Source organism: Ictidomys tridecemlineatus, chromosome 2 (genome assembly GCF_052094955.1).
Source record: "Ictidomys tridecemlineatus isolate mIctTri1 chromosome 2, mIctTri1.hap1, whole genome shotgun sequence".
In the NCBI taxonomy this organism is placed as follows: domain Eukaryota; kingdom Metazoa; phylum Chordata; class Mammalia; order Rodentia; family Sciuridae; genus Ictidomys; species Ictidomys tridecemlineatus.
The window spans coordinates 128889309-128901355 of record NC_135478.1 but is presented as its reverse complement, the minus strand read 5'-3'; the positions used below and the strand labels follow the sequence as shown (position 1 = coordinate 128901355).

Below are 12047 nucleotides of genomic sequence, written 5' to 3'. Positions count from 1 at the left end.
AGAGCCTGACCAGAAATGCAAAGTTTCTTATTAGGGAAATGAATAAATAATCACCTTTAATATGCGCTTTTGAAGGGGTGGGTGATGAGGTGATTAATAAATAATTAGAAAAGATCTGTCATCTGCATGCTTAAAAGCACCCCCACTGAGGCTTGAGCTCCATTCCCTAGTTTATACAGCAGTTATTAGTATTTCTTGCAGGAATTCAGTTTCCCAGCAGAAACTCTCCTGATCATTATCTGCGGTCCCGAAGAAGACAGTAACAGATGCATTGTTGAGCTGTTCCCTAGAGTTGAGGACATTTATCTTGCTTTACAAAGTGCATCTTCTTTGAGAGAAGTGCTCTTTGATGGTCAGTAGTCACTTTCATTGTTACAGAGTGGCATTGCCCTTTTTGTAGGACTGTGATATTTTTGTCCTTGTGCCTTCATAAATGACTCATCCTATGATTTGAGAAATTTTATGTCTGTGGGAGTAGGGCAGGCTTAACATTTGCAGAGTACTTGCCATTAACTAGGTTCTATAACAGCTGTGTTATTTTGTGCAGAATCTGATGCATTAACATGTTGCTCTTATGTAGTATTTATTCCTTTGAGCTGGCTTAGAATTTAGCAGATTTGCTTCTTTTTGATCATGTAACCTAGATTTTTTTTTTAAAAGTACAGTTTATGCAGGTCACACCTGAGTTCATCTCAATCAGGGTTTTCCCTAAACCTGCTTAGTGGTAGTAACCATCTAGACACTTCCCTAGATTCCTGAGGGCCCACCTGCAAGATTGTGTTCTATGGGTGTGGATAGGTCTTTGAGGTCTTACTTTCATTAGAAACCCAAGTTAATTTATGAATCTCAAACAAGACTGAATAATGCTGGTCCTTGGATGCCCTCATCTTTACCAAGGGGTTCTTGAAGGCTGGAGAGAAGAAATGGTTCATCCAGGATCATAATTCTGGTTGGTATGGCACAGGCTCAGTGCCTGCTTTTACCTCCTGTTCAATTTGGTGCAGTACCACATGTGGCCAAGAGTCACTCTTCTGTTCCACGTCTCCCATTCATGGTGTCTAATGGACTCACCATCCCCAGAGAAAGGGAAGATGAACCAAGTCATAGGACCAGGACACCAGAGAGCATCCAAAGTTTTCCAAAACCCTAGGGTTTTTCTTTTGCTACCTCCTTAATTGACAATCTCTTTATTCCTCACACTCAATGTGAGGCTCTTATTTACCTATAATATTCGTCTTTGGAGTTTCAGGATAGGGAGGATTTATTAGCTTCTTGATTTATTGTTTCTTCTATCTTTATGCATCCATTCCTTGATCATTCTGTTTGATGACTCATTAGATGAATAGAATAAATGAATAAAATATTTTATTCATTTGACCTTCTATGTGTCAAAGTATGTCTGGATGTTAATTTCCACCCAAAATCCAACTTTCAAACCCAATAGTCAATGTAATGGTATTAGGAGGTGGGACCTTGAGAGGAAATTAGTCATGTAGGTGGAACCCTCTGGAATGGGTCGGTGCCTTTATTTAAGGACCTTAGAGAGATCTCTTTCCATTTCCACCATGTGAAAACACAGCGAAAATGTACCATTTATGAGGAAAAAGGTGGGCGGCCCCTCACCAGAAAACAAATCTACTGATGCCATGAATTCGAGCTTCCCAGCTAGCAAAACTGTGAACAATACATTTCTGTTATTTATCAGCTGCTCAGGCTATGGTATGCTATTTTAGTTACTCAAATGGACATAATTGTTGATCCTAAAGTCATGAAAAAGTAAGAGAATATCTCTCCTGTCATAGAGCTTATAATCTAATGGGAAGCAGTAGAAAACCACTACATAAATGTACGAGGTAGAAGGGGCTCAGAGCTAGATGTATTGAGAAAATAAAAAGGGGCAATAGGGAGGAGGATAACTTTAAATTGGGGGGTCAAAGAGGGAAATGAAATTTAAGCTGAGATCTGAAAAGTCAGCATGAATTAGCCACATGGGTGACACTGAGAAGAGCTCTACAGCCAGAGTCTCCCCAAAGAATAATCTTTGAGTATGGAGAGCCCCAAGAAGCGCCCTGGCTGTTGTCCTTTGGGAGTATCTCAAAGGAAGGCTATGTAGGAGGGCAGGACAAGGAGCCTGCCCTTCATTCTACATGTGGGCAGAGCCTTGTTCTTGGGGAGTGGCTGGATTCCTTGACCTTTCTGAAAGAAGATGGGCAGAACTGACCCTGTCAGGCTGCTAGGGCTGTCATACCCTAAAATACCACAGACTGGGCACTTAGCAGAAACTTATCTTCTCACAGTCCTGGAGGCTGCAAGTCTGAAACTGAGGTACAAGCAGGGTTGGTTTCTCTGAGGATTCTATCCTTGGCTTGTAGATGGTGCTTCTTGTGTCTTTGTGGTTTCATCCCTCTGTGTATCTGTGTGCTGATTTCCTCTTCTTATCAGGGCACAATCACATAGGACCAGGCTTCACGTGTGAACTTAATCACTTCTTTGAAGCCCTGTCTCCAAATACAGTCATGTTCAGAAGTCCTAGGTGTTCAACTGTTGAATTCTGGGGCGGGGGGGGGGACATGACTCAGCCCATAACAGTGACTGTCCTGATTGTCTAGGACAAATTATACTACCAGTCTTGCAACATGTGAAGTAGGAGCTATGTTTAAGCAGAAGTTAACGGGAACATTTGAGATAAGTAGCTAATGATACATATAACATGACCAACTGATGCAACACGTTCTCCCTTTTTTTCTTCTTATTTTCTCAGCTCTTTTACTTGGTTTCCGTCTGCCTGTGTGTCGCCATTATTATGGCCTTCCAGTTAACAGCTTTCACTTTCCGTGAGAACTTGGCGGCCACAGCCCTCCTGCTGGCACTTTTCGGGTATGTGATGAGAAACACTGCTGCAAAATTATGGTTTGTTTTCTGAAAGAGAAAACCCTCAGGATGGCTTTGAACCTGCTGTTGGCTTCATGATTTTCTCTCCTCCTGAGCAATTATGTTGCTTCTACAAGGGACGCTGAACAAACAAGCTTGAGCAAGATGATGAATGCTCCCGTGGAGGGAGGAAGGGTGACAGGGTCATAATGAAGATGGCATTGGCCCTGTCTCAGAAAGGCCCTCAAGCTGTTTGACAAACTTGTGCAGTGGGAAATGGATTCTCTGTTATTCTCACTTTGACATTAATCGTGGGCTCAAATACATAATCCAGTTAGCTCTGAAATTGCATTTGAGGAGATTCTCTTGTGAAGCGCTGTCTGGCATATATTTCCCTCTCCTATAACGTTAGTAGTTGGAAAATGTTTTGCCTGACTTTGATTACTTTTTTTCTCAGAGAAAAAAATCACATAAAGAGAAAAATCACTGTACAAATTTCTCATATGTACACTAATCAGGATCATTACGAGTGAACCCTAAATAATGCCCTATCTGATATCAGAAATATGTGTCTTATGTGGCCAGCGTATGTGTTTGCTTATAGACACTTTCTTATAGGGAAATAATTACTGTACTGACTTTATCGTAATTCAAGGCTGTTTTGAAATAAAACATTCAGCTTTAATTTAAGCCTAAGATTACAACTAAAATGATTTTTACATACTTCTTATATCAGTGATTCAGGATTTTTTAGAACATCTAATTAGGTGATGAAAAATTATTTGAAGAAGTATTCTTCATTATCAGATGAATGGATCAATAAATTAATTGATAGACGAATAGGTGGAAGGATATGTAGGAGGACAGAGAAAGGGCAACAGGAATATTGATATTGCTACTCTCTAATACTGTGGCCTTGGAAATATAAATTCTTCTGTCTAAGCCTCAGTATTTCCCTGTAAAACTCAAATTCTGTTTCTGGAAAGATTAAATTGGATAGTTCCTGCAAACAGCTTGTCTAATGAGTGGTACAGAGTCCAATTAAATTAAGTTTAGCTATTATTGTTACTCTTGGAATTATTTTACTCTTTTGGAGATACGATGCTCTCTGCTATAAAACATGCTATAATAGACATGTTTTTTTAAATATTCAGTTTGAAATTAAGCTCTTATATAAAGAACTATATATGTATATGGCCTGATTTTTAGTTTGTTGATCCCATTGAGTACATAAGTCATATATCTTATAGAGTTATAAAATGGACTTTACTAACAAAAAATAAATGATTTTTTAATTTTAGGGGAACATATTTCAAAAATTAAGAAATATAAGGTCAATGTTTAGAAATTCTTATAAGCATATTTTTTTGAGAGAGAAAATTTTTTAAAATATTTATTATTAGTAGACACAGCATCTTTATTTTATTTGTATGTGGTGCTGAGGATCGAACCCAGCGCCCCACGCATGCCAGGCAAGTACGTTACCGCTTGAGCCACATCCCCAGCCCCCTTATAAGCATATTTTAAGGAAATTTTATTAACCATAAATTTGATTATGAGCTCCTTTAGGAATTTGCACCAAGTTAAGAATTCTCCCTATGTATAGAACTACATTTTTTAAAAAGAGGTTTAAAGACTCACAGATCTGTTGATAAACAATTTCTATTACAAACTTCCTGTTCAGAATTCTTAGGTTAGCAGGAATAAGAAGATATAAAAGATAAGTCAGACTGTGTTTGCTATCTGGACTAATTTCCAATAAAGTAGAGCCCAAAAGAGTTCATGGGGTAACATCTAGTCGTAGACCAACCCAGATTTAAAAGGTCATTATTTCCTCACTGGAGCACAGCCACCCCACTGTGAAACTCTGAAACCAGTGACCCACTACTATGGGTGACAGAGCAGAGAGAGCCTCAGTCTGGGGAGCTGCATCTCCTGCATACCCAGCCATCTATGGGTGAGGATGCAGAGGTGACTCACTCTTGTCCCCACCAGGACCTGTAGGTACCAGAAGCCCAAGAACAATCTCCAGGAAGGCTGAGTCCCAGAACAAGCTGGAACCTCAGAACACATCCATGATTGAGGGAGGGACATGCAATGAGTTGGACTCTAAGAAAATAAGAGCTGAGATAAATGAATAGATGCTCTCTAGGAGATAACAAAACACAAATGCCTCGTCACAGTGTTTACCTTTTTCTTTCAAGTAAAAATTGATGGAAGGGGATTATTAAAAAGAGGAAAATAACACTTAAAACTCTCTGAAAGAAAAAATAGTCTAGCTTGTATAAGAAAAATTTAAACTCTAGAATATATTTGGGGCATGTTTGGTGCTGAATGATTATTGAGGATGAAGTCACAGAATCCTCTCTGGTGTCTTGGGAAATTCACACAGAGCAGGGAAAGGGTCAGTTTTCGAAGGGGGGAATGTGATAATAATACCCTGCCATAAATTCCAGGAAACTACTCAGCAGTACACCAATGTCCAGCAAATTCTAAAATCCTTAAAACGATACATTATATTTTAGTAAAATATCATGGAATAGAAAAAGCCAAAGTAGGGTTCACCCCCCCTTCAATAAATTATGTTCTACAAGTCGATTCAATTTTTTTCTTAAAAAATGCAAAAGATAAGGGGATTTGAGCTGCTAATATATTCATTTCAACCAAGTATTCAAAAGGTAACTAATGAAAATGTAGTTAAAAAAAAAGTGATGTGGTGGAATCATCACTGGCTGAAAGCCACTCTCAAAGGCTGCTCATTAATGTAGCAATAGGAGCTCCCTGGTGGCATCATTTAGACTATGTCTTTGTCTCTGATTCACTTTTCTTAGACAATGCTTTGATCTACTTGTCAAATATTTAAATGACAAAACCCAGTATGGAAACCTTATGTAACAATAACAAAGTGCAGATTCTGAGCCATCTTCAGTGGAGCAGGGCCTAGCTTCCAGGTGAGGATTAGTCCCTCCAATAGATTGGAGGAAGGCATTCTTAGATTTCATCCTCCAATGCAGAGATGCTGATCAAAGGGGGTGGTGATCCTGCTGTGCTTTGTGCAGTGCTGACCACATCAGATGCTCAGTGCAGAGCCTCTTTCCCCAATTCCCCTAAACCCCACATTGCCAAATTTAATAGAGAGAGCTGGCTGGATATCATGTTTTACAAGGAACAAAGAGTGATCTGGTCTTTTGTAGTGGAGGCATACGCGGACCAAAATGGTTATTTTCGGCTATTAGGAAGTCTGTCATGTGGAAAAGAAAAGCAATCTGTTACATGTTGTTCTATAATATAGAGTTTGAACCAGTAGTTTTAAGTTAAGACAATTTTTTGTTCACTCCCAGAACAAATTTTATGGCAATTAAAGCTACCCCCAAATTTGACTCACATGCTGCTATTGCTTGTATGTCAGTTGCAAAAATACTTTCAATACTGTGATTTTATTTGTTTCTCAACAAAGTTAGATAACAGAAGGTAGCACTTGATTTTGGCCCCAGAAGAGACAACAAAGGAGAAAATATAGATAAGTGGTGTATATGAGTGGGGGCAGGTGTTGATTCTTCTATGTAGTAATTTATTTCAGACAGATATTGACAGTTTGAAGAAATGAGAAGTCACAGTTTCTCTCTTGGTAATTATTTTGGTTTAACTTAATTCTTTTATACAGCAAGTATTTTAGAATAATTGTTTTATGGCTCTCATCTCCAGCATGTGCTCAAATAATTTTCATCAAGTCCAAATTAGGATGTAGACTGCTATTGAGTAAAGTTTCTGAGATACTGTATGATTTTATATATAATATTCCAAATATTTTCCAAAATAAGAGAATGTAGTTTTTAGCCCAGGAATACATTCCAGTATCACAGATTTCTTTTGAAAAGGAAAGTTTAACTAAGATAGTAACCATCTTGAGGCCCTGACATCTCACATCATTTCAGTCTCACTAGTTAACATATTAAGAAAAGCTTAGTCATTTAAAGGTACTGAAGTATTTCAGGTTTAACAGTCACTATAAAGAAAACAGTGATGTGCTTACCTTCAGTGTACAGAGAAGGACTCTGAATGTATGAAGCTTATGGGAAAGACTATGATTTAAAATAAGTAGCTTCTCTGCTGATATTTGGAACTATCATTCGAAGTGCCAGTTTCCTTTAATATGGTGTGCAATACAATGACACCATTTTGCTGCAACAGAAGGAAGTAGAAGGAAGTTGGCCATGAATGAAACTCAGTTTTAAGACTGTGGGAGATAAAACGAAGAAAATAAGAGATTTTGTTTTAGGGACAGGGTGGATTTTTAGATGTAGATGTCATCAGAAACTCACAGGGACTGCTTCCAGGGCTCAGTATTTAGCAATACTCCTTCTTACTCAGTCTTGGTATGTTCAGAAATTAATCCTGTGCCAGACTCATGTATGGTCATCTCTGAAAGTTTGAAAAAGTTGTGGACTCTTGGTTGCTCTACCTGGAAGAGAAGGATCAGAGTTCCACCTTTCACATTGTTGGGGTGTGTGTGGAGGAGTAGAGGACACTGTGGAAGTGACAGCATAGTGCCTACTATGAATATGCATTCTGTACATGAAACTTTCAGATTTTATCTTTATGCCTTATTTTTATGTAGAGCACTGGTGGCTTTTCATATTCTCATTATTTTTCAATTCTCACTATAACAAATAAGCATTATTTCTTTTTTAAAAATATCTTTTTTAGTATAGGTGGACACAATATCTTTATTTTATTTATTTATTTTTATGTGGTGCTAAGGATCAAACCCAGTGCCTCACACATGCTAGGAAAGCACTCCACCACTGAGCCACAACCCCAGCCCCAAGCATTATTTCTTAACGATGAGACATAGAACAGAGGAGTGTCCCATTGCAGGAAGAGGTGGTGGGGGAATGTCAGCTGATTTGCCCCAGGTCCCAAAGCTGGACGGTCAGGCTCCTAATCAACGTACACAGTGCTCTTTCCATTATGTTTAGGGTCATTGGAAGCCACAGGAAGAGCGCTTTGTCTATTGGAGACCATGAGATATATTACATGAAGTGTATTTTTGTTAACTATGTACACAAAAACTTTACCAGGCCAGTAAAATTGCATCTGTAATTCAGTCATTATAAAAATAAACATAGGAGAATAAATATAAATTTCCACTCTGTTTTTCAGATATGCAACACTTCCATGGATGTATCTGATGTCCAGAATTTTCTCCAGTTCAGATGTGGCTTTCATCTCCTACATCTCATTGAACTTTATCTTTGGTCTGTGCACCATGCTAATGACCACCATGCCCCGGATCCTGGCCATCATCTCCAAAGCTCAGGTCAGTCAGTGGCAATGTGCCATTTCTGAAGGCATGAACAAGAGGAGAACAGGGATGCATGTGTCTTTTGTTGATTTTTCCTACTGCAATTCAATGGAAATGTGCTAGTATCCACTGCCTTCAAATTCCAGAAAAAGAAATGCATTCTAATTTAAAAACCCATCTGTAGCATTATAAGAGCCATGTCCTGGCTTGGTGATAATTGAACAAAGGATGCACAGTTGCAACTGTTCCAAAAGTCAAGGCAGATCTATGAAGATGGTCATTGCTGCATACCTGGCGCCTTTCTCAGAGATGGTTCGATGGTGAAATACTGATTAATGATGGATGAGTTAATGCAATTGTTATAGTTAAAGCTTTGTCCCTGGGTTTCATAAACTGACTTCCAGACCACTCATGGATAATCAAATCAAGCCTTTATTGAAGCGCACCGGTGGCGGCTGACCAGAACATAAGGCTGTTCCCCTGATCAGCCCCAAACAATTGCAAGGGCACTCCTTATATGCCTGAAAACCGCAAAAAGGATGTTCGGGGGTCTAGCCAATGCAAGCAAGCCAGGTTACAGAAGCAGGACAGTGCAGTCAAGCAGAGGGAAGTCTAACCAATCACAGTTAGCCCAGTCACCCCAGTTACAGAAACAGAGTCCCGTTACCCTAGTTACAGAAACAATACCCCATTAGGTAGTTCTGTGTTCTTAAAGGTTTCTATAGCAAAAGGAAAAGAACATCTTGCTCCAGTCATGACTCTTCTACTTGGCATGGTTGTTTACAGGATGAAGTCATAAAACAAAATGGAGTCACATTTGCTCCTACTACCACACAATGATAAGTGCCTTGTCACAATGTCACCATGGCAGTGGCCGAACACTACAGTGTAAGATGGGCCACAGCAACTGACCCTACTTTCAGATCATAACACATCTATATGGATTCTGCCTTCTCTCCTATATCCCCTAGTACTAATTTAGTTTTTACTAAAGGAATAAAAAACAGTAAATTCTGCTAAGAAATAGAGAAATGCTTCTCTTCATTAGGCCACTCCCATTAGCAAGGACCTTTTAGGGTACTTTCCAAACGTCCAAATAGGTGTCTAGGTCAAGCTGAATGCTTTCTGTAGACACATTCCAATTGTTCCTTGCCATTCCCCTTCTCTTCTGTCTCTCCTCACTCTTGGCCTGTGCTTCAAGCCATCTGACAGCCCATGTGTGACCAATGGGTACAGACTTCAGACCTTATGCTCTATTTTGAGTCTATATTTTAACCCTTTTTGTTTCTGCACTCTTTTCTCACCTGTGATCACACTGTTTCCTTCTGGCTTCCTGCTGTTCACATGAGCTTTGATTTCTCATTCGTTCCCAGGGTTTGACTGATGCTTAGTTTGAGGAAATCACCTGAGAAAGGTACAGAGCTCCCTGTTGAAGGATGTGCTGCTGGTGTCATTCCCAATGACTCAAGAACTGATGTCTCCCTGATCAGGCAGCTTTACTCCTCATGACTGGATCAGACTTAGCTGTCTCTTGAATGATGGCCAATATTATTTTTTATTATTGTGCCTCATGTTTGTGCAGAAGCAGTGAAGTATGTAAATATCCATTACACATTCAATGAGGGGAATGATCTATTTCAGTGATTTTTTTTTTTTTACAGATCTGGTTTGACAGTAATCTGTGTTAATATGTCTAGCCTTTAAATAGAAAGCTTTCAGAACAATTAATTGGCATTAGCTTGAGAAGAATATTGAAATCAGCAGAAGCAGAATACAATTTTCCTCCCCCTCTATCAGTTTGTAATATGACGTGTGCCATCAGGAATACATAGGAACTATGGTGAAAAATAAATCAGACCCCAAATAAACAATCCCAAAGGTGAGAAACTCAGAATTCAGGTCAATTCTAGGGGACAAGATAACAGAGGAAACTAGCCAGGAACATTTTCATCCATTAAAGTCTAAAAGCATGGCAGGTAGAAACACATTGTTACTTCCAATTATAAACATCATTGCCTCCCTAAAGAAAATGCTAGCTAATAGGTACTATTTTTGCAAAAATAAAATTGGTCTAAATCAATTGGTAATAAGTAATAAGAGCAGTTTTATTACATTTTCCTATGTCTTTCTTTTCCTTTGTTCTTTATTTTGATATTCTCTGTCTTAAAAACTCACAATTATTCAAATATTCATTTCTAAGAAAAGTATTCATTTGTAAGTCATGGAACAATATGATCTTACAGATTTAATGAAAGAAACCAAAAAAAATAGCATCTGACTTCTCAGATCAGTCATAACATCTAATGTAACCCATATGTATTAGTCGGCTTTTTGTTGCTTTGACCAAAATACCTAACAAGAAGAACTGAGAGGAGGAAAAGTTTATTTTGAGGTCATGGTTTTCAGAGATTTATTCCATGGGCAGGTAACTCCATTGCTCTGGGGCCAAGGTAAAGCAGAATATTATGGCAGACTGGCTTGGTGGAAGGGCAATATCTGTTCTTGGCATCCAGGAAGCAGAGATAGAAAGGGGAAAGGCCAGCAGGGAAGATGAACCCTTCCACGGCAGAATCCATCCTCAGTGGGTACTAAAATGGTACCAGTTCCCACCTCCTCCAGCCATGCCCTACAGTTAACATCCACTTAGCCCATCCAAACTAGAATGGACTGGTTAGGTGTAGCTCTCAGAACCCAGGCATTTCACCTTCCAACATTGCTGTATTAACCCAGGAGCTTTTGAGGGGCACCGCATATCAAAATCATAATGTCATATTAACCATCATGCATGTAAACTATAGTGTTGATGTGATATTTTTTCATTGTTATCAAATCACAGTTGATAAAATTATGCTTTTAGTTTCTAGTGCAAGGAAGTTTAGAATCTCTCTTTCCTACTGGTAAGGATTCCAGTTGGGGCCAGGAGGATGTTGGTGGAGTTAAAAAGAATGGTGCTTGTTTCTGGATAGACTGGTCATGTGATCAGTCTCTACATATCCTAAATGAAACACTGTGGATCCTTTTTCCATGAATGCAGCTACAACCCCTCAAATGCGTGGACTCTTTATTAACTCAGTGTTCATATGTCTTTGTTCACACTTGTATGGAGATGATTGTGAATTCCTTAAAATGAGATACGAAGTCATCACCATTAGTATGTCATTTCCTTAATTACCTACCAATTCCTGAGTTAAAAGCTACTCTCTTCTGCTGTTCCTATACCAACACTAATAATATAAAATCTTTTCATGAGGTACATTAATTGATCCAGGGATATAGTTTTATGAAAAGTGGAATTAATAAGCTCCTTTAAGACTGATCAAAATTTATAACTAGTAGCAGTCAAGAAAAAAATAAGAAAGAATTAAATGAAGCTTTTGTACTTTCTTCATGTCTACATGCAAAAGACAATAAATCATATTATGATAGTAAATGCCTTAAAAAATTGTTATTGAATTTGCTGTAGCCCAAAAACACATTATTTAAGGCTATACTTAGCTTAGTTAAGTGTTTAGTTTGAATTATAAGGGAAAAACTGTATATTATCTAGTGAGAAATATGCATTGACAATTATGTAAGTTTATTTTTAATATATATTATATGATATATATATATATATAGTACATCATATGAACATATTGTGATGATTTTTCCTAACTTATAAAATAAACTTGATCATTTTTAGATAGAGTAGAGAAAGACTGTAAAATATAAGTCTAATTCTTCATTATATTTGCAGGGCTTTGGTAGTTCCAGTTAATGTGTTCTTTCTGGGTTAAATACTTTCAGGTAGCTGTACTGAGTCTAAAGGTCAACTGAACAGACCAGCATTTTGGTGAATTTCCTCCAAAGGCTATGCTCCTTAGTGGAAAGA

At 38.3% G+C, this 12047-nt stretch overlaps 1 protein-coding gene across 1 annotated transcript in view; it reads left to right on the top strand.

The window, feature by feature from the left end:
- Positions 1 to 12047, top strand: part of Abca13 (ATP binding cassette subfamily A member 13) — a 422085-nt gene that overhangs the window by 304936 nt on the left and 105102 nt on the right. Inside the window, exons 51-52 of the mRNA XM_078039756.1 lie at positions 2762 to 2877; positions 8035 to 8191. Coding sequence (XP_077895882.1) covers positions 2762 to 2877; positions 8035 to 8191 — 273 coding nt within the window. The remainder of the gene's footprint in view (positions 1 to 2761; positions 2878 to 8034; positions 8192 to 12047) is intronic.